The sequence below is a fragment of the Macaca mulatta genome, chromosome 20, assembly GCF_049350105.2.
Source record: "Macaca mulatta isolate MMU2019108-1 chromosome 20, T2T-MMU8v2.0, whole genome shotgun sequence".
NCBI lineage: Eukaryota > Metazoa > Chordata > Mammalia > Primates > Cercopithecidae > Macaca > Macaca mulatta.
The window spans coordinates 63,159,838-63,183,127 of record NC_133425.1 but is presented as its reverse complement, the minus strand read 5'-3'; the positions used below and the strand labels follow the sequence as shown (position 1 = coordinate 63,183,127).

Genomic DNA, 23,290 nt, shown 5'->3' with positions numbered 1-23,290 from the left:
TAAACAGACATTAGGAGATGAGAAGTTTAAAGAAAGGAAGAGCGTGTGCCTGCCTCTATATCTCAGCATATCCATACATAAATACACTGGAAACTGGGCTCCAAAGCCTGCCATAGTAAGCAAACCAAGAAACAAGTCACCTACCACTGTCAGAGGAATCTTCTTTCTTAGAGCGCATCTTTCTTTTTCTTCCACGTTTACTCTTCTTCGTTTCTCCTCCATTCTCCCCCTCTACACCATCTGGGCCAGCACAATTATCAGCATGTCTTGCCATGGTATTCTAACAAAAAGAACAAAATCCTCTTTCACACCACTAAAAAAGCTAAGATCAGATTGAAAGTTATTTACTTTAATAAAATCCATATTAAGCCTAAAAATTCTAGTATCTGCTAAGTGTGTCCTGAACACGCTGTCTCTGCTCAGGGGAAATGGATAAGGCTAGCTTCTTTGAGGGGAGGCTCAGAAGCCTACAGACAGAGACAGGGGAGGATTCAGACCAGCTCCTAGTTCTGTCAAGATCTAACACAGCCCTCAAGACCCCGCACAGGCTACAGCTAGCTAGGGGTGGGGTGGGGTGCAGGTTTCAATCCACCTAAGGAAATTTCTTTTTTTTTTTTTTGAGACGGAGTCTCGCTTTTTCGCCCAGGCTGGAGTGCAGTGGCGTGATCTTGGCTCACTCAAGCTCCGCCTCCCTGGTTCCCACCATTCTCCTGGCTCAGCCTCCCGAGTAGGGGCCTGCTACTGCACCCGGCTAATTTTTTGTATTTTTAGTAGACAGGGTTTCACCGTGTTAGCCAGGATGGTCTCGATCTCCTGACCTCATGATCCACCCGCCACGGCCTCCCAAAGTGCTGAGATTACAGGTGTAAGCCACCGTGCCCAGCAGGAAATTTCTTTATACAATCAATCTATTCAAAGATACTGTGTTCCCCATCAGTGGAAGGGCTCACACATGGATAGAAACATCAAGATGGGGTGACTAACACTTTCCAAACAATGGAGCATCTCTGTTTATAACCTCAGTGAAAAAAACTACCTTGCTCTGCAGAGGAAGACCAAAAATCCAATATTCAGTATCATAATAGGAAAAGTGAAGTTCTGACCCTTACCCGACGTGTAAATGTTTTCCCACACTTAGAACAGACAAACGCCGCAGGGACAAAGTTGGGGTCGTGATAGCGCTTGAAGTGCATGTCGAGCAGCTGCTTCTGGCGGAAGGTCTTATCGCAGTGGCTGCAGGCATAAGGCTTCTCCCCGGTGTGGGTGCGCTTGTGCATGATCATGTGCCTCTCCTGAAATGGCATAGGGGGAAAGGCCTCTGAGCCTGCTCATGGGGCTACTATCCCAGCTGCCACCTGCATGCAAGTGGCCAACAGGTCTTTCTCACCCAAGCTAGGTCTAGACTCAACACGGCTTGAGATGATAAAGCTATATATTTAGAGACAGGGTCTTGCTCTGTTGCAAAGGCTGGAGAGCAGTGGTGTGATCATGGTTTACTGCAGCTTCAAAATGGGACCATAGACATGAGCCACCATGCCCAACTAATTTTTTTTTTTTTTCTTTTGAGACGGAGTCTTGCTCTGTCGCCCAGGATGGAGTGCAGTGCCGCCATCTCGGCTCGCTGCAACCTCCACCTCCCAGGTTTAAGCAGTTCTCCTGCCTTAGCCTCTGGAGTAGCTGCGATTACAGGTGCCTGCCACCACGCCCAGGTGATTTTTGTAGTTTTTAGTAGAGATGGGGTTTCATTAGGTTGGCCAGGCTGGTCTTGAACTCCCAACCTCAAATGATCTGCCTGCCTTGGCTTCTCAAAGTGGTGGGATTACAGGTGTGAGTCACCTGGCCCCAGCTAAATTTTTTTTTTTTTTTTTTTTTTGGAGACAGTCTCACTCTGTCGCCCAGGCTGGAGCGCAGTGGCGCAATCTCGGCTCAACGCAACCTCCGCTGCAGGTTCAAGCAATTCTCCTGCCTAAGCATCCAGAGTAGCTGGGATTACAGATGTCTATCACCACGCCTGGCTAATTTTTGTATTTTTAGTAGAGGCAGGGTTTCACCGTCTTGGCCAAGCTGGTCTCGAGCTCTTGACCTCAAATGATCCACCCACCTCGGCCTCCCAAAGTGCTGGGATTACAGGCACTTGAGCCACCGTGCCCGGCCCTAATTTTTCTTTCTGTAGAGACAGGGTCTCTCTCCGTTGCCTATCTCGGCCTCCCAAAGTGCTAGGATTACAGGTGTGAGCCACTGGGCCCCGCTTGATAAAGGTATTTTTAGTGTGGTACAGAACTGCTTCCATAATTCTAGCACAGACAAAGCTGCTTATTCCTGCTGAGCTCCTTCTCTGGCTCTCCCCCAAGAGTCATGTCCCCGCATGAGATTCTTCCCCTCTCTCAAGTCCTGGACTTACTTTCCACAGTTTTCAGAGAGATGTCTGCTTAAGGAAGAGGTAAGCTGTGACTGAATAAAACATCAGCGGGACATGGGATAATACAATTGACAAGGAGCATGACCTTTGATTTTGGTGACATTCCTCATAATCCAGTTTGAAAATACTATCCTTAAAATATGTAAATGCCTTCTGATAACACCAGACACTGAGGAAGCACCAACAACTTTCAGTGAAGGTTCCTACCTGTCTACAAGCGTAATCACACTGGTCGCACTTAAAGCGCTTCTCATTCTTGTGTGACTTCTGATGCTGGATGAGGGCATAGCGCTCATGAAACACAGCATCACAGTAACGGCATTTCTTGCCTTGCTCAATATAGGAATGCTGCTTTCGCAAGTGGACACCTGAAAGCACAGTAAAAAGCCCAGTGTAATGTTAAAACACAAACAAGCACTTTAATAAGTTACTAATACATTTCTCCTGATTTTTTTTTTTTTTTTTTGAGACGGAGTCTTGTTCTGTCGCCCAGGCAGGAGTGCAGTGGCACAATCTCGGCTTACTGCAAGCTCCACCTCCCAGGTTCATGCCATCCTCCTGCCTCAGCCTCCCGAGTAGCTGGGGACTATAGGCGCCTGCCACCACGCCCGGCTGTTTTTTTTTTGTTTTGTTTTTTTAATAAAGACGAGGTTTCGTCATGTTAGCCAGGATGGTCTCAATCTCATGACCTTGGATCTGGCCGCCTCGGCCTCCCAAAGTGCTGGAATTATAGGTGTGAACCACTGCACCTGGCCCATTTCTCCTGATTTTTAAGTTTACTCTGGGTGTTACACAAAAAATGAATGAAAAGGCAGAGAAACAGGTGCAGGGAGAACAATTAAGATTGTTCAAATAGGATAGGTGGGAGAAGATGGTGGCTGGGACAAGGGTGATGACAATGGGTGTGGATGGAAGAAGAAGAACTGATGACAGATGGAAGCAGTTGCATCAATAGGATTTAGTGACTGTAGAGTGAAGAAGAAAGTAGGCATCAGGCCTGGAAAACCAGGTAGGTGTTGGAGTCATTTACTGAGACAAGAATAGTGGAAGAGGGCTTAAGACCAAGTTGTATGTGTTATTTTTGGGGTCGGGGAGTCAGGGGGTATAAGGGATAGAGAAGTTTTAGACCTTCAGTTTTAGACATGCTGAATTTGAAATGCCAGAGACATCAATGCAGGGGTGGGATGGCAAGGGATACACAGTTATATAAGGTTAACTCAAGAGAAAGATCTGGAGTAGGAATATAAATGTACAAGTTGTTAGGATTTGAAAGCAGCTATGCTTATCACTGTACCACCAATGCCACAAAGAGTTGTTAGAATTTGAAACCATGGGAGCTGATAAGATCACTAAGGCAAAAAGTAGAATTAAAATAAAAAGTATGGGTCATGCTTTAAGAAGTCTAAGAGTTGGCAGGCACAGTGGCTCATGCCTGTAATCCCAGGACTTTGGGAGGCTGAGGCAGGTGGATCACCTGGGGTGAGGAGTTCAAGACCAGCCTGGCCAACATGGCAAAACTCTGTCTCTTCCTAAAAAAAAAAAAATTAGCTGGCCGTGGTGGTGTATGCCTGTAAACCTGTAATCCCAGTCACTCGGGAGGCTGAGGCAAGAGAACGGCTTGAACCTGGGAGGCGGAGGTTGCAGTGAGCCAAGATTATGCCACTGCACTGCACTCTAGCCTGGGCGACAAAGACTCCATCTCAAAAGGAATCCTAGCACTTTGGAAGGCAAAGGCATGTGGATCATCTGAGGTCAGAAGTTTGAGACGTGGCCCGGTCAACATATAGTGAAACCCCCTCTCTACTACAAAATACAAAAATTAGCTGGGCATGGTGGTGTACACCTGGAGTCCCAGGTACTCAGGAAAATGAGAAAGGAGAATCATTTAAACCAGGGCAGCAGTGGCTACAGTGAGCCGAGATCGTGCCACTCTACTCCAGCCTGGGTGACAGAGTGAAACTCTGTCTCTCACACAAAGTACACACGCACACACACAAACAAAGAAGTCTAAGAGTTGGGCCAGGCATGGTGGCTCACACCTCTAATCCCAGCACATTGGAAGGCTGAGGTGGGTGGATTGCTTGAGTCCGGTACAAGACCAGCCCGGGCAACATAGTGAAACCCTGTCTCTACCAAAAAAAAAAAAAATTAGCTGGTCATTGTGGCATGTGCCTGAGGTCCCAGCTACCAGGGAGGTTGAGGTGGGAGGATTGCTTGAGCCTGGGAAGTCGAGGCTGCAGTGAGCCAAGATTGCGCCACCGAAATCCAGCCTGGGCAACAGAGAAAGACACAGTCTCCAATAATTAAAAAAAACAAAACAACAACAACAAAAAACCTTAGAGTTAAGGCTAGCGAGAGAAAAAAAGGTTAAAACAACAGAAAGTTGAAAGGAATAAGAGAAAGAAGAAAACCAACAGGATTTAGTGTCACAGACGCCAAGGGAAGAAAGTGTTTCAAAGGAAGAGGGTGCTGTCAACTATGAAGAACACTGCTAAGAGATCAACTCATCTTTTAGGAAGAAGAGTGGAAAGGAGTCTTCACTACATTCAGAGTGTGGGGTCATTCATGACCTTAAGCAAGAGTCATTATACCAGAGTGATGGGGAATAAGCTAGACAAGAGAGAATGAGAGAAGACTGTGAGGGATGCAACTCTTCATAAAGGGTGGCTGGGAAAGAGAGAAGAGCAGAAGAGTTAAACCTAGGGAGTGAACACACACACACACACACACACACACACACACACACATATATATATATATATATATATTTTTTTTTTTTTTCTTTTCTTCTTGAGATAGTCTCACTCTCTTGCCCAGGCTGGAGTGCCGTGGCACGATCTCAGCTCAGCCTCCCAAGTAACTGGGACCACAGGTGCCTGCCACCATGCCTGGCTAATTTTTTGTATTTTTAGTAGAGATGGGGTTTCACCATGTTAGCCAGGATGGTCTTCATCTCCTGACCTTGTGATCCACCCACCTCAGCCTCCCAAAGTGCTGGGATTAGAGGCGTGAGCCACTGCGCCCAGCCATATTTTTGTTTAAGAGATTGGGTCTTGCTGTATCACACAGGTTGGTCTAGAACTCCTGGCCCATCCTCCTGAATAGCTGAAACTACAGGTGTGAGCCACTGTGCCTGGCTAAGATTCTTTTTTTTAGACATGGGGTCTGTCACCCAAGCTGGAGTGCAGTGGCACGATCTCAGCTCATTGCAACCTCTACACCTCCTAAGCTCAAGTGATCCTCCCACCTCAGCCTCCTGAGTAGCTGGAACCACAGGTGCACCTCACCACAACCGGCTGTTTTGTATTTTTGGTAGAGATGGGAGTTTTGCCATGTTGTTCAGGCTGGTCTGGAACTCCTAAGCTCAAACGATCCGCCCACCTCAGCCTCCCAAAGTGCTGGGATTACAGGCGTGAGCCACCGCGCCTGGCCCTTTGTCTTTATTTTTTAAGTAGGAAGAGAAGTCATTTACTGAGACCAAGAAGGGAGAGAAAAAAGACGGAAAATTAGAGGTTATAAGAAAGTAGGAGTAGGGGGTCTGGTGTGGTAGCTCATGCCTGTAATCCCAACATTTTGGGAGGCCAATGAGGGCAGATCATCTGAGGTCAGGAGTTTGAGAGCAGCCTGGCCAACATGGTGAAACCCTATCTCTACTAAAAATACAAAAATCAGCTGTGGTGGCGGGCACTTGTAGTCCCAGCTACTCAGGAGGCTGAGGCAGGAGAACAGCTTGAACCCAGGAGGTGGAGGTTGCACTGAACAGAGATCGGACCACTGCGCTCCAGCATGGGTGACAAGTGCAAAACTTTGTCACAAAAAAAATAAGTGAGGGCTGGGCGCGGTGGCTCATGTCTGTAATCTCAGCACTTTGGGAGGCCGAGGCAGGCAGATCACCTGAGGTCAGGAGTTCAAGACCAGCCTGACCAACATAGTGAAACCCCATCTCTACTAAAAAATACAAAAAAAAAACTTAGCTGGGCATGGTGGTATGTGCCTATAATCCCAGCTACTCAGGAGGCTGAGGCAGGAGAATCACTTGAACCTGGGAGGCAGAGGTTTGCAGTGAGCTGAGTTCGCACCATTGCACTCCAGCCTGGGTGACAAGAAGGTAATTCCATCTCAACAACAACAACAAAAAAAAGTAAGAGTAGGGTGCCCAACTCTATATAACAAGCACCAAATATTGTGGAATGAATTCGCTGACTCATAAAGAAGAACTGGAGCACACCTGACAAGAACAAACAGCTGGAATAGCTAGAAGCAGTGAGGGCCTAGCTACATTTGGGATCATTAATTTATGTATTTACAGTGCTACAAGTTGTATCAACTGAGGTGACATCCCACCAAACTTAAAGAGAGCTAATTATTGGGAGTAGAATGAGGTAAGGGAGAGGAGAGCTCTCACTTTTCACTCGCTACCTATTTATGAGAGTAAAATCTAACCTGTTTTCAAAGAGGAAATACAAACTTTTTTAGAATTGGCTTTTTTCTTTTTTGTGAGACAGAGTCTCACGCTCTGTCACTCAGGCTGGAGTGCAGTGGCAAGATCTCAGCTCACTGCAACCTCCGCTTCCCAGATTCAAGCAATTCTCCTGCCTCAGCCTCCCAAATAGCTGGGACTATAGGTGTGCACCACCACATCTGGCTAATTTTTTTTGGAGACAGTCTTACTCTATTGCCTAGGCCGGGGTGCAGTGGCACGATCTTACTCACTGCAACCTCCACCTCCCGGGTTCACGCGATTCTTCTGCCTTGGTCTCCTCAGTGGCTGGGATTACAGGCACTTGCCACCATGCCCAACTAATTTTGGTATTTCTTTAGTAAAAGACAAGAGTTTCACCATGTTAGCCAGGCTGGTCTCAAACTACTCTAGTGATCTGCCCACCTCAGCCTCCCAAAGTAATGGGATTACAGGAGTGAGTCACCACACCTGGCCTGAAAGATTTAATTTCTAACACAAAACTCTTAACAGTCGACCAGAATGAATGTATGACTCATGGGTCTTACGTGGAGCCCAAAGTCGTTTACTTCAAGCTCATGGTTTGATCTTCAAAATATATGTGACGTTGGCCAGGTGTGATGGCTCATGCCTATAATGCCAGCACTTTGGGAGACTGAGGTGGGTGGATCACTTGAGGTCAGGAGTTCATGACCAGCCTGGCCAACATGGTGAAACCCTATCTCCACTAAAAATACAAAATTAGCTGGGCATGGTGGTGCGAGCCTACAATCCCAGTTACTTGGGAGGCTGAGGCAGGAGAATCGCTTGAACCCGGGAGGTGGAGGTTGCAGTGAGCCAAGATTGTGCCACTGCACTCCTGCCTGGGCGACAGAACGAGACTCATCTCAAACAAAGAAAATAAATAAAATAAAATATAAAATAACATTTGCATTTTGCTTAATATATTAATATTTTTAAAAAGTTTGTTTTTTTGAGATGGAGTCTTGCTTTGTTGCCCAGGCTGGAGTGCAGGGGTGCGATTTCAGCTCACTGCAACCTCTGCCTCCCGGGTTCAAGCGATTCTCCTGCCTGAGCCTCCCAACTAGCTGGGACTACAGGCACGTGCGACCAGCCACCACGCCTGGCTAATTTTTTGTATTTTTAGTTAAGACGGGTTTTTACCGTGTTAGCCAGGATGGTCTCAATCTCCTGACCTCATGATCCGCCCGCCTTGGCTTCCCAAAGTGCTGGGATTACAGGCATAAGCCACCGCGCCTGGCTATATAAAAAAGTTTTAATAGAACTATTACATAGCAATACAAAAATACAAATAATTTTTTTTTTTTTGGAGACAGAGTCTCTGTTGCCCATGCTGGTGTGCAATGGCACAATCTTGGCTCACCGCAACCTCCGCCTCCCAGGTTCAAGAGATTCTCCCACCTCAGCCTCCTGAGTAGCTGGGATTACAGGCACCCGCCATCATGCCAGGCTAATTTTTGTATTTTTGTAGAGACGAGGTTTCACCATGTTGGCCAGGCTGGTCTTGAACTCCTCATCTCAGGTGATCTGCCCACCTCGGACTCCCAAAGTGCTGGGATTACAGGCATGAGCCACCGTGCCCAGCCCCAATAAAAATAAATTTTAAAAAGTATTAAGATGGCAGAGCGCAGTGGCTCATGCCTATAATCCCAGCACTTTGGGAGGCTGAGGCAGGCAGATCATGAGGTCAGGAATTTGAGACCAGCCTGGCCAATATGGTAAAACCTCATCTCTACCAAAAATACAAAAATTAATCGGGCATGGAAGTACATGCCTGTAGTCCTAGCTACTCAGGAGACTGAGGCAGAAGAATCGCTTGAACCAGGGAGGTGGAGGTTTCAGTGAGCCGAGATCGTGCCAGTGCACTCCAGACTGTGCGACAGAGTGAGATTCCGTATCAAAAAAAAAAAAAAAAAAAAAAAGTGTTAAGACACCAGCTAAATTGCATAAAGTTTCTTCAAAACTCTTCTGAGTAAAACCACTGCTGCAGAAAGACAGGCCATGTTTATGCTGGGGATGGACAAGCTGCTGCTATGGCCTGGGTACTAATATACACCCCAGTGTGAGAAGGAGCTGGGGCAGACTCAAGAGAACTTAGCTTGGTTTTGCCACCCAGAAGCTGTGTTGCAAAGCTTTGGTAAAGACAGCTCTCTGAGTCTTAGGCTTATCACCTATCAAATCAGAGTAAGATGAGCCTTCATTACTTCATATGGTTGTTGTGAAATTCAATGAGCAAAAAAGTAAAACAATGGGCAATACTTATTTCTGCTTTGAATAAAAAAAACACAGCAGGCAATCCAAGTGACTATCTTTCTGTATGAGTTACACTAAATGTGTTTTTTTTTTTTTTTTTTTTTGAGACAGTGTCTCGCCCTGTTGCCCAGGCTAGAGTGCAGTGGTGCGATCTCGGCTTACTGCAAGCTCCGTCCCCCAAGTTCACACCATTCTCCTGCCTCAGAGTCCCGAGTAGCTGGGATTACAGATGCCCACCACCATGCCCGCTAATTTTTTTTATTTTTAGTAGAGACGGGGTTTCACCTTGTTAGCCAGGATGGTCTCGATCTCCTGACCTTGTGATCCACCTGCCTTGGCCTCCCAAAGTGCTGGGATTACAGGCGTGAGCCACCGTGCCGGCCTAAATATTATTAATAAACTCCATATCTATGTAAACTCTAGTTTATGCACAGAAAAACAGTTGCTACTAAACCAATAAAATAGTCCCATTACTTAGAGAAAGTACAGATGTTCTCAAAAAAATACAATAGAATGACCTGAGTTTGAATTACACTATGTTACTTTCCTATTTGGGGAAGGAGGGCTACTAATTAAAGGTGGGCCGGGCGCAGTGGCTCAAGCCTGTAATCCCAGCACTTTGGGAGGCCGAGACGGGCGGATCACGAGGTCAGGAGATCGAGACCATCCTGGCTAACACGGTGAAACCCCGTCTCTACTAAAAAGTACAAAAAACTAGCCGGGCGAGGTGGCGGGCGCCTGTAGTCCCAGCTACTCGGGAGGCTGAGGCAGGAGAATGGCGGGAATCCGGGAGGCGGAGCTTGCAGTGAGCTGAGATCTGGCCACTGCACCCCAGCCTGGGCGACAGAGCGAGACTCCGTCTCAAAAAAAAAAAAAAAAAAGGTGTACTCTGTTTCCTCCCATCACAGCTCCCATTAACTTATAGATGAGTTTTATTCAGGACAGAATCTTGTGGCCTGACTACAGTAAGAAAAAGAAGAAACAGGAAAAAAAAAAAAAAAAAAGTAGCTAAGCAATGGCTTTTACTAAGTGACAGGCCATTCCTATACATAAAATGTATGAGAGTCAGAAGGTGAAGTTATTTATGATCCCCATATTTCAAAATATAAATCCTTCAAAATATGTTTTTCACTTGTCACTGATCTACTTACCCAAATCACTTTTTCGGGCTATGACTGTGTCACAGTGGGGACAGTGAAATTTGGCCACATTTTCTGTGTGCTTCTGTAAAATGTGCATCTTCATGGTACCACTTTGGGTAAACCGAGCATGACAAATATAACATTCATAAGGCTTTTCTCCTTTAAAGAAAATACAGAATTGAACACATTAAATGAAATGAATAAATACTGTAATTTAATTGGAGGGTAACTCAGGTGGCAGATATGCTACATCACAGAGAATCTACAGGTCTCAGGAAGGCTGAGGCTCAGTCCCAGTGCCCAGATCATGTCTATCTTCAGACATGGCCAAGTCCTAAACTGCTACTGGCCACCTCTGCTCTGTCCAGCTCTGCTCTGGAATCCTCCACATTACAGCAATGCTTACCTTTGGGGAAGACTGAATGGGGAACCCACAAGTTTTTCTTTTTAAGAAAAGGCAGTATCCAGGAAAACTGAATAAGGTGGGTTAGGAAATCCACCCAGACTTTCAAAATTAAAATCTGTCCATTTTAACTTAATTTCTCCCTTAAAAAGTATTATTTTCTTGTTATAGGCAGATTCAAGTTGAACAAAACAAAAGGTACTATTTTCTAATGTATTTTCCGAACAATGAATTCAGAGGATATGCCAGAGAAGCATTAATCAATTCCATACTATTTTCATGCCAGTCTTCCATTTGCATAAACAATGGGGGCACACAGTGGTCCACAGGGTCCCATGGGATTCACTGAAAAGCAGCTCATTAATACAGTAAGGAGTGGAGAAGTCCTACCTGAATGGGTTCTCATGTGCCTTTTCAGCTTGTATGTGTCCCTGCTGGCATAACTGCACAAACTGCACTGAAATGGACGCTCTCCAGTGTGAGAGCGAATGTGACGTTTTAATTTGCTGACCTGAAATATGAAAACAAAACTTTAACTTCTGTTAACACAGACTGTAACATGAGCACTGTAGGTTAGGCACAAAAGCTTAGCTTTGGAGCACTGAAATTCAGAATACAGAAGAAGTCTAAAAGATAACCTTCTCTCTTCATTATTTGTAAACTTTGCTTCTCGAATCCTTATCATTATCTAAGAGAAGTGGGTAAATGAATACGGGTGTAGATGAGTCAAGACTGGTCATTACTTGGGAAGCCAAGGTGGGCGGATCATCTGAGGTCAGGAGTTCAAGACCAGCCTGGCCAACATGCTGAGACCCCCTATCTACTAAAAATACAAAAATTAGCCAGGCATGGTGGCACACACCTACTCGGAAGACTGAGGCTGGAGAATCTCTTGAACCCAGAAGGTGGAGGTCGCAGTGACCCAAGATCATGCCATTGCACTCCAACCTGGGCAGCAAGAGCAAAACTGTCTTAAAAAAAAGATTGCATGTGACTAGTAACTGTTTAAGCTGGGTGGTAGGCACATGAGGATGTATTACAATCTTTACTTCTACATGTTTGAAATTTTCCGTAATAGTTTAAAACTAATCCATGCCTATTTACAGATCAATTTGTTCCAAATCCTGAGTTACTGAATACATGTTTTAATTCCACTCATCCTCTTTTCCTATCATTAGGGTTTTCTAGACAGGCCAGGCTCGAAGGGCCTCTCATCTATCATCCTCCCATTATCCATCCTTTAGTCCCCTGCAGGATACCTTATACTAAAACAGTGACTTTCAAACTTGATTCTACGAAGTGCTTTGAGGGCAGGGTGCGGTGGCTCACACCTGTAATCCCAGCACTTTGGCAGGCCAAGGCGTGTGCAGATCACTTGAGGTCAGGAGTTCGAGACCAGCCTGGGCAACATGGCAAAACCCTGTCTCTACAAAAAATACAAAAATTAGATGGGTGTGGTGGTACATGCCCGTAGTCCCAGTTACATGAGGAGCAGCTAAAGTGGGAGGATCACCTGATCCCAGTAGTTTAAGGCTACAGTGAGCCATGATCACACCACTGCACTCCAGCCTGGGCGACAGAGTGAGAGACCCTGTCCCCCACGCACCCCCTGCCCCAAAAAGCGCTTTGAACATTCACTAATGTTTCAATGTTTGTTTTGAAAAATTTAAAAAATTTCCCAATTTTAAGGAAAAAACAAACAAACAAAAACAAGCACTGCACTCTTAAGTGTTGTTGGTTTCTCTTTTGAGATGAAATCTCGCTCTGTTGCCCAGGCTGGAGTGCAGTGTCACGATTGTGGGTCACTGCAACCTCCACCTCCCAGAGTCAAGCAATTCTCCTGGCTTGGCCTCCCAAGTAGCTGAGACTACAGGCACACACCACGACGCCTGGCTAACTTTTGTATCTTTAGTAGAGATGGGGTTTCACCATGTTGGTCAGGCTGGTCTCGAACTCCTGATCTCAGGTGACCAACCCGCCTTGGTTTCCCAAAGTGCTGGGATTATAGGGGTGAGCTACCATGTCCGGCCCCAGTTATAAGTGTTACACACCAAGTTTTCAACACATAAGTCGATAACTATCCTAATAGCATTACTAACTCTCTTCCTTCAAGATTTCCCTATTTAACCTGTTAACTCGTATGTACCAGAACCCACTCTGTTCCAATGAGCTATCTATTCCTGCTGCAATATCACACTGGTTTCATTTACTATAGTTTTACAAAATCCAATTACATAAGCCCCTCATTCTATTTTCAAATTTATCTTAGCCATTCACATTTATTCTTCCAGCTGAAAGTTAGAATTAACTTGTAATGTTTCTTCATTTATTCATGTCCTTTGGAAAAGCTTGAGGTTTTCTTCATGTAGATTTCATAGATATTGTTGTTGTTGTTTTTGAGACAGAGTCTCGCTCTGTCGCCCAGGCTGGAGGTCAGTGGCATGACCTCGGCTCACTGCAAGCTCCGCCTCCTGGGTTCACCCCATTCTCCTGCCTCAGCCTCCTGAGTAGCTGGGACTACAGGTGACCACCACCACGCCCAGCTAATTTTTTGTATTTTGTTTGTGTTAGCCAGGATGGTCTCGATCTCCTGACCTAGTGATCTGTCCGCCTCGGCCTCCCAAAGTGCTGGGATTACAGGCGTGAGCCATCATGCCCAGCCAGATACTGTTTTTTGTTGTTCAGTTTATCCCTAAGTTATTTTATTGCTATTAGAATCCATTTTACACCTTCCTATCACTATAGAAGTTACTGATTTCTGTATGCTTATCTTATATCTGGTCAGTGAACTGAACTCTTCCCGCTCTAAGTTTTTGTTTTGATACTCTTAGATTTTCTCTGTAAGCAAATCTCTCTGCAAGAAATAACAGTTTTATCTTTCCATTAATAATTCATTTCTTACTTTATTCTATTAGCTAGGATTTCCAGTACAACGTTGAAACAGTAACATTAAGAATGAATATCTTGTCACATTCCAGAATTTAGTGGAAATACTTTCAATGTTTCAGAATTAATTAGGATAAGTTTATTATACATTTCTGGTATATATATGCTTTTTTTTTTTTTTTTGAGGTAGTCTCACTCGTCACCCAGGCTGGAGTTCAGTGGAGTGATCCTGCCTCAATGCAACTTACACCTCCCAGGTTCAAATGATTCTCCTGCCTCAGCCTCCCGAGTAGCTGAGACTACAGGCGCGTGCCACCGTGCCCAGCTAATTTCTGTATTTTTAGTAGAGATGGGGTTTCACCATGTTGGCCAGGCTGGTAAACTCCTGACCTCAGGTGATCTGCCCACCTCAACCTCCCAAAGTACTGGGATTAAAGGCATTGAGCCACCGTGCCCAGCCTAAACACATTAAAGAAATTTTCTCCTATACTTAACTTGCTAGGACATTAAACAGTAATTAACAATTACTGAATTTTAGCGCTCCCTCCCATCTACAGAAATAATATAGTTTTTCTTCAATCCTTCAATGTAATATATATCAGTAATATCCCAATGATAAACTATCATTGTGTTTCAGATATATTCAGTATCACTTATTTTTTAGAACGTATTACTAAATTAGGTTGGCTCACTGGCTAATAATTTCATTTAAAATTTTTGTTTCTTTCTGAGGATAAGTTTTCTTTTTGGTAGTTTTCTGACCCAGTTTTGGTAACAGTGTAGCTTCAAATAATAAAACTGATAAACCTAGCTTTTTTTTTTTTTTGAGATGGAGTCTTGCTCTGTTGCCCAGGCGGGAGTACAGTGACGTGATTTTGGCTCACTGCAAGCTCCACCTCCCGGGTTCACGCCATTCTCCTGCCTCAGCCTCCCAAGTAGCTGGGACTACAGGCACCTGCCACCATGCCCGGCGAATTTTTTGTATTTTTAGTCGAGACGGGGTTTCACCGTGTTAGCCAGGATGGTCTCAATCTCCTGACCTTGTGATCTGCCCACCTCAGCCTCCCAAAGTGCTGGGATTACAGGCGTGAGCCACCGCACCCCGCCTAAACCTACCATTTTAAAATGCTCTGGGTACAGTTTTTTTTCTAAGTTTGACAGAATTTGCCTGTACTAACATGTGAAACTGGTACTCTTTTTAAGACAGTTCCGCTCTTGTTGCCCAGGCTGGAGTGCAATGGCGCGATCTCGGCGCACTGCAACCTCCTCCTTCCAGGTTCAAGCGATTCTCCTGTCTCAGCCTCCTGAGTAGCTGGGATTACAGGCATGTGCCACCACACCCAGCTAATATTTATTTATTTAGAGATGGAGTCTCGCTCTGTCGCCCAGGCTGGAGTGCAGAGGCGGGATCTCGGCTCACTGCAAGCTTCGCCTCCCAGATTCACGCCATTCTCCTGCCTCAGCCTCCCGAGTAGCTGGGACTACAGGCACCCGTCACCACGCCCGGCTAATTTTTTGTGTTTTTAGTAGAGATGGGGTTTTAACATTTTAGCCAGGAGGGTCTCGATCTCCTGACGTCATGATCTGCCCGCCTCGGCCTCCCAAAGTGCTGGGGTTACAGGCGTGAACCACCGTGCCCAGCCTAAATTTTTTATTTTTTAGTAGAGATGGGGTTTCTCCATGTTAGTTAGGCTGGTCTCAAACTCCCGACCACAGGTGATCCGCCCGCCTTGGCCTCCCAAAGTGCTGGGATTATAGGTGTGAGCCACCACACACGGCCAGATACTGGTACTCTTTTTAACAGGTAAATCTTTCACACTCATAAGTTTTTTTCGGGGAAGGGTGTTGTGTGGGAGTATTCATAATTTACTAACATTTTTCTTATTATTTTTTTTTGAGACGGAGTCTCACTCTGTCGCCCAGGCTGGAGTGTGGTGGTCGGATCTCGGCTCACTGCAAGCTCCGCCTCCCGGGTTTACGCCATTCTCCTGCCTCAGCCTCCCGAGTAGCTGGGACTACAGGCGCCTGCCACCTCGCCCCGGCTAGTTTTTTTGTATTTTTTTTTTTAGTAGAGACGGGGTTTCACCGTGTTAGCCAGGATGGTCTCGATCTCCTGACCTTGTGATCCGCCCACTTCGGCCTCCCAAAGTGCTGGGATTACAGGCTTGAGCCACCGCGCCCGGTCTCCTTTTTTTTTGAGACGGAGTCTTGCTCTGTTGCCCAGGCTGGAGTGCAGTGGTGCAATCTCGGCTCACTGCAAGCTCCGCCTGCCAGGTTCACGCCATTCTCCTGCTTCAGCCTCCCGAGTAGCTGGGACTACAGGCGCCTGCCACCACACCTGGCTAATTTTTTTTGTATTTTTAGTAGAGACGGGGTTTCACTGTGTTAGCCAGGATGGTCTCATCTCCTGACCTTGTGATCCACCCGCCTCAGCCTCCCAAAGTGCTGGGATTACAGGCTTGAGTCACTGCACGCAGCCAATAATTTACTAACATTTTTCTACCTCATCTTAAGTCAGTTTGGGTAGTTACAGCTTTGTACAGAAATACATCATGGCCTGCCTAAGACAGATACCAACAAAAAGCTGAACACTCACTTCTACACTGGCGTAATCGCACATGGAACACTTGAATGGCTTCTCGTGGGTGTGTTTGTAACGACGATGCCGAACCAATTCTCCACTGGTCACAAAGGCCATGTCGCAGTCTGGGCACTTGTGAGGACGAGTACCTAGAGAAAGGATGGAATAACAGGAAGAGCAAGATCAAGGGCACAGTTAATGACAGATATCAATGTGTGGCATAGAACTGCTGTTGAGACTGAACCCTAGTCATCCCATCAATTGCAGTAGCTTGTAAGTAGATCCAAAAGTGAGCTCCAAAAACTATGGGAGGGCCTGGATGGATTTATAATACTAACGCCGGGATATCGTAACACATGCCAAACATTTAGTTTCTCTTAATTACCCATCTGAATCTGCTGCCTTTTAACATCATAAAAACCTTCTTATTCCTATTTTGTGAATATCCTGGTCATTATGGATTAAAAGTTAATAGAGACTGGTCTTGGTGGCTCAGGCCTCTAATCCCAGAACTCTGGGAGGCTAAGAGTTTGAGACCAGCCTGGGCAACATGGCAAGATCCCGTTTCTCAAATCTCACTGTATTATGACTATAAATATAGGGCCATTGGGCTGTCCATATTCTGAAACTTTCTTTTAAAAACACAAGCATGGCCGGTCGTGGTGGCTCATGCCTGTAATCCCAGCACTTTGGGAGGCCGAGGCGGGCGGATCACGCAGTCAGGAGACTGAGACCATCCTGGCTAACCCGGTGAAACCCCGTCTCTACTAAAAATACAAAAAATTAACCGGGTGTGGTGGCAGGCACCTGTAGTCCCAGCTACTGGGGAAGCTGAGGCAGGAGAATGGCGTAAACCCAGAAGGCGGAGCTTGCAGTGAGCCGAGATCGCGCCACTGCACTCCAGCCTGGGCGACAGAGCGAACTCTGTCTCAAAAAAAAAACAAAAACAAAAACAAAAAACCACAAGCATATAGCTTGTTTTCTATATTTGTCTCTCTTGATAAGGAATTTCACAGGCTTATCACAGGCTTTACATAGTATTGCCTTTTATGTGATTTAAACAAATGATTTTCAAGCACCCTTGTCTAATATGCTGTGATCATTCTGAATGTCAATTCATCCAATATAAAACATTTATGAATAATATACTCTCTACATTTCTTGTCTTTCACTGAAGGAATCCTAGAGACAAAACTGATAGCACAATGCAATGCCAGTTTCACAGACTAGTGATCATCTGTAATTGTGGGCAGCAGCTAAGGGGTGACAGCAAGGTAATACCAAACACTAAAACCAAAAGAAGGCTGCCTTTGAGAATACAATTAGGAAGAGCCACAATGTAATGAATAGAACCAGCCATCTGCAGAAATGATTCTCTTAGAGAATGAAGAGAATGGTGGAGAGGAAGAGTGACTGGAGTATAATAAAAAGTAAGCAATTCCAAGGAATGTTCATTTGTTCATTCAATTTGATTCTTTAGAACCACCATGGATCTAACGGTAAAGCACAGACTTCTTCCTGTGAAAAGTGTAGAGTATGGTGTATGGATGAGAAGTAAAACAATTAACAAGAGTAAGAAAAGTGGCATCCAATTTTCTTTTTTTTTTTTTTTTTTTTTTTTTTGAGACGGAGTCATGCTCTGTCGCCCAGGCTGGAGTGCAGTGGCCGGATCTCAGCTCACTGCAAGCTCCGCCTCCCGGGTTCACGCCATTCTTCTGCCTCAGCCTCCCAAGTAGCTGGGACTACAGGCGCCCGCCACTTCACCCGGCTAGTTTTTTGTATTTTTTAGTAGAGACGGGGTTTCACCGTGTTAGCCAGGATGGTCTCGATCTCCTGACCTCGTGATCCGCCCGTCTCGGCCTCCCAAAGTGCTGGGATTACAGGCTTGAGCCACCGCGCCCGGCCGGCATCCAATTTTCTTTTCCTTGTTTTTGAGCCAGGGTCTTCCTCTGTTGCCCAGCAGGAGTGCAGTGATAGGATCAAGGCTCACTGTAGCCTTGACTTCCCAGGCTCAAGTGATCCTCCTACTTCAGCCTCTCCAGTAGCTGAGACTACAGGCTTGCACCACCATGCCTGGCTAATTTTTTCTATTTTGTAGAGATGGAGTCTTGCCACGTTGCCCAGGCTTGTCTCAAACTCCTGGGCTCAAGCAATCCTCCAGCCTCGGTCTCACAAATTGCTGAGATTACAGGTGTGAGCCACCATGCCTGGTCTTCTTTTAGAAAAAAGTAAGCTAAAAAATAAATGCTGGTGTTTACCTAGTACTATCCAGGGGAGAAAGAGGCCTGCCCCTGGCAGACATAAGCATGGCAATTAGCAAAGAAGTGGACACTGCTGTAGAGCAGGGATTTCCATTAGGCTGCGCCACATGACCACCTACATTCCTTCACTCAAGGCCCATCCTCTTTTTTTCTTTTTGTGAGATGGAGTCTCCTGCTCTGTCGCCTTGGTTGTAGTGCAGTAGCACGATTTTGGCTCACTGCAACCTCTACCTTCCAGGTTGAAGCAATTCTCTTGCCTCAGCCTCCTCAGTAGCTGGGACTACAGATACGTGTCACCACACCTGGCTTTTTTTTTTTGTATTTTTAGTAGAGACGGGGTTTCACCATGCTGGCCAGGACGGTCTCGATCTCCTGACCTTGTGATCTGCCTGTCTCGGCCTCCCAAAGTGCTGGGATTACAGGCGTAAGCCACCATGCCCGGCTTTTTTTTCTGAGACCGAGTTTTGCTCTTGTTGCCCAGGATGGAGTGCAATGGCACGATCTCAGCTCACTGCAACCTCCACCTCCCAGGTTCAAGCGATTCTCCTGCCTCAGCCTCCCGAGTAGCTAGAATTACAGGCATGTGCCACCATGCCCAGCTAATTTTGTATTTTTAGTAGAGACGGGGTTTCCCCATGTTGGTCAGGCTGGTGTTAAACTCCCGACCTCAGGTGATCCGCCTGCCTTGGCCTCCCAAAGTGCTGGGATTACAGGCATAAGCCACCACACCCAGCCAACTGGCTAATTTTTGTATTTTTAGTCGAGACAGGGTTTACTCCTGACCTCAAGTGATCCACCAGCCTCGGCCTCCCCAGGTGCGGGGATTACAGGTGTGAGCCACCATGCCCAGCCATCAAGGCTCATCCTCACCAAGTTAGCTTTCAACTGCTACAGCATCTTTTTTTTTTTTGAGACAGAGTCTCGCTCTGTCACCTGGGCTGGAGTGCAATTGTGTGATCTCCACTCACTGCAATTTCTGCTTCCTGGATTTAAGCAATTCTCCTGCCTCAGTCTTCCAAGTAGCTGGGACTACAGGCATGCGCCACCACGCCCAGCTAAATTTTTTATATTTTTAGTAGAGACAGGGTTTCGCCATGTTGGCCAGGCTGGTCTTGAACTCCTGACCTCAGGTGATCCACCCACCTCGGCCTCCCAAAGTGCTGGGATTACAGGCAAGAGCTATGGTGCCTGGCCGCTACAGCATCATAACAAAGGCAATGGCGCCCCCTAGAATACAATGCAACTGCATCTGGAACATGAAAAGGTATACTCTTCACCATAAACTGATACTCTTGTGTAGGCACCTGTCTGCTCTTGCGGGTTTTGTTGATATGAATTAGTCCTGCCAAATCTGCTGAGTAACCAGACTGCACCTCTTACTTTCAAAGCTGAAGACTAGATAGAGAATGCCCACATCAAGGCACACCCATCCTGGGAAGTCCTGTCATGGGGCCATTTATTTATTGATTTTGGTGAGACAGAGTCTTGCTCTGTCACCTAGGTTGGGGTGCAGTGGCACAATCTCGGCTTACTGCAACCTCTATGTCCCGCATTCAAGTGATTCTCCTGCCTCAACCACCCAAGTAGCTAGGTTTACTGGCGTGTGCCACCACACCCAGCTGATTTTTTGTATTTTTAGTACAGAGGCAGTTTTGCCATGTTGGCCAGGCTGGTCTAGACCTCCTGGCCTCAAGTGATCTACCTCCCATCGGATTTCCAAAGTGCTGGGATTACCCAGTTACTTTTACGTAGTCATATGCCCCATCCTAGTGTCTTCAAAGTATCAAATAAAACATATTATCAAGTGTCTGAGTAGAAATTATAGAGATGTTTAAAAGTCAGTCATATTAGTGAAGAATGTGCCAATGTACAGCATACTGTTTATGATTAACACCCACTTGATCATGGTCATCTGACAACCAGCACAAACAAATCTAAAACAAGAGTTGTCATTAGAAATTTTTAGAAGCCTGAAAAACAAAAACAAGAGTTGTCATATGAAATGAAGTACAGAATATGGACAGAAGAAAGTTATTCTGCATGAAAAACCATGTGAGAAGACTTGCAACTAAGTTCCTACACTGGAATAACAAACAGCCCAGGAGAGCTTAAAGAGAGGTTTAGTGCATACAGTCCCTCTACTTTAGACCTCATGGAACCTGGCCATAGCCAACATGAAGCTAATATCAGAATATCTGAACACTAAAGTAAGTAGGGTGCTCAAATAAATGTTTGAATTATCAAGAACGGTGCCTTAACTTTTCCATTCTGAAATTATGAATTACTTATCCTGAAACAACCAGAAACAAAAAATGGTATGGTGTGTTTGAGAGACAGAGTCTCACTGTCACCCAGGCTGGAGTGCAGTAGCGCTATCTCAGCTCACTGCAACATCTGCCTCCCAGGTTTCAAGCAATTCTCCTGCCTGAGCCTCCTGAGTAGCTGGGATTACAGGCACCCGCCACCACACCTAGCTAATTTATGTATTGCTAGTAGAGATGGATGGGGTTTTGTCATGTTGGCCAGGCTGGTCTCCAACTTCTAATCTCAAGTGATCTGCCCACCTCAGCCTCCCAAAGTCCTAGGATTACAGGCATGAGTCACTCTGCCCAGCCTTTTTTTGTTTTGTTTTGTTTTTTGTAAATAAAGGTAAGATTTCACTTCCATTTGTTGTTTTTTTTTTTTTTGGATGGAGACTCACAGTCGCCCAGGCTGGAGTGCAGTGGCGGGATATCTCGGCTCTCTGCAAGCTCCACCTCCCGGGTTCACGCCATTCTCCTGCCTCAGCCTCCCGAGTAGCTGGGACTACAGGCACCCGCCACCACACCCAGCTAATTTTTTGTATTTTTAGTAGAGACGGGGTTTCACTGGGATTTCACTTCTATTTCTAATGTTCTTCCTCAGAGTACCAGGCATCTATTGCAAGAGACTCTTTTTTTTTTTTTTTAAGAGACAGGGTGTTGTTATTTTTCATTAAATTTTCTTTACATTTGTCTATAATAACTAAATCCAAGTGCTTACAATAAAATCACGATTACAAAAAGGGCATCATAAGAAATAATAAAAACTTCCTTTAAATTCCCACTGGAGTGAGCTTGAATGAATATTAAAAAGCCAAGTCTGAGCATTTGCTGTTGTAGCCCCCAACATTCTTATCCAGCACCTGTGTGTGTGTTAAGGTGATTCCTCAGGAGGGTGACTGTTCTGAATGCCCTGCCACAGAGATGGCACTTGTGTGGTCTCTCATCAGTGTGGCTTTTCATGTGACGATCCAAATTTGAACGCCGTGGACACGTGTAACTGCAAAGCTCACACTGGAATGTCTTCTTTACACCTATGTGCAAAATAAAACACTTGCTGCAGAGTTTCAAAGTGTTAAGATTAATCCTAATCTTAAATTTCTACAAATATATTTTATTAGCTTTTAATAACAAAACCCAATATAAGTCATAATTATCTCATATCATTGATACATTTACTTCTTCTTTGGGATTAAAAACAGAGCATTTGATCTGTAAAAAAACTTACTTTAGACTGGTTTTAAAGAACTGTACCCACATAATGACCTTTTACAAATACGGTTAATATAAAACAACTTGCATAGGCACTGTGTTGTGTGCTTATCCCAAAATGGTTTTATGAAACCACTATGGATAAACTTGTTTTACCTTTCTTTTTAATTTTTGTTGGCTTTGGAGGCTTCATATTACCAACCACTTTCTCTGCATTAACCTCTGATAGCAGACCCTCCTGCTGTTCTTCCTCAAAATCGTAGACAGACACATCTACATCTTTGCCCTCCTCTGTATAACGCAGTTTGCTCTTTTTGGTTTTCTTTGTTTTTTTGGCTGGTGGCTGATAGTCTGGGTCTTTCTGCCAACTAGGATCTTCCTGGGGTGGAAGTTCCCCTTGTTCTAGTGTCTCCACCTCTCCATTGGCCCCCACTTTAACCACCTGAAACCCTTCAGGCAAGGGTAGGGTGTGGCATATCATGGGTTCACTTTCCGCAAGGCCCTCTTTAGACACTTCATTTTCATAAGCCCCCTGAAGTTCTTCTACGGAAGTGGTAGCAACAGGTACAGTCACAGGAACAGGTACTTGAACAAGCTGAAGCTCTCCTATGTTTATGGGCTGTTCCTCCATATTTACAACTTGTAAAGTTATAATCTGGGTATCGTCCACAGCAGCCTCTGCTTCTGGAGCCACTGTGCCCTCCATTACTTCAGTCTTCATCTGAAGAAGGGTGGGGTCCAGCTGTTCCATCATTACCATCTGTACACTGCTGTTGACATCCTGGACCACCTCACCCCCATCCGTCTGGTTCTGGGGTAAGTGGCAGGCATCTTCTTCCTGGCCCCCTTCCCGGCGTCTCTGGTAAGTCTTTCTCTCCTTTCCTTTAATAAAAGTTTCGGACTCCTCCACAATGGCTTCGACCGCCTCACCTTCCATTTCCCCTGCCTTTATTAAGGGAGAACACAGATTGTTATTTAAAGCAAAGCAGCCTAAATAAAAACATACATTTTAAAACATAAAGACCCTGTGGTGAATGAATTAGGCATCAATGGTTGTTAATATTAAAAAAAGACACAACAGACATTATGTGCCTCTCGATGAAAGAAAAAACCACACCTATAATGCAATCTTGTCAAACCCAAAAACTCCGAAACCAATCAAGTCTCTAGATCAAACCCAATTAACAGGAAATTGGTGACTGAAGATGTTAAATTACACTACAGGGATTAAATCAGTGAAATCCATACTGAGGGAAACACTGCAAGATTATACTCAGGTTCTTCTGCAAATAGATAACCAGAAGAATAAAGAGAAGACTGGAGGGAGAACCAGTAGATCAGTGGTGCTCAGCC

General features: G+C 45.4%; 1 protein-coding gene across 3 annotated transcripts in view; it reads right to left on the bottom strand.

Annotated features, from left to right (window-relative positions):
- The window catches only part of CTCF (CCCTC-binding factor), a 78,113-nt gene that overhangs the window by 9,565 nt on the left and 45,258 nt on the right, over positions 1-23,290 (bottom strand). For 2 of the 3 annotated variants that reach the window (XM_015126406.3, XM_028841525.2), the window contains exons 3-10: positions 22,094-22,883; positions 21,589-21,759; positions 16,180-16,313; positions 11,088-11,208; positions 10,304-10,453; positions 2,627-2,787; positions 1,110-1,292; positions 145-280 (exon numbers count right to left, since the gene is read on the bottom strand). In XM_015126406.3, the coding sequence (XP_014981892.1) occupies positions 145-280; positions 1,110-1,292; positions 2,627-2,787; positions 10,304-10,453; positions 11,088-11,208; positions 16,180-16,313; positions 21,589-21,759; positions 22,094-22,874 (1,837 nt within the window). In that variant the 5' untranslated portion in view covers positions 22,875-22,883. The remainder of the gene's footprint in view (positions 1-144; positions 281-1,109; positions 1,293-2,626; positions 2,788-10,303; positions 10,454-11,087; positions 11,209-16,179; positions 16,314-21,588; positions 21,760-22,093; positions 22,884-23,290) is intronic. The other variant, XM_077984321.1, reaches the window with a different exon arrangement.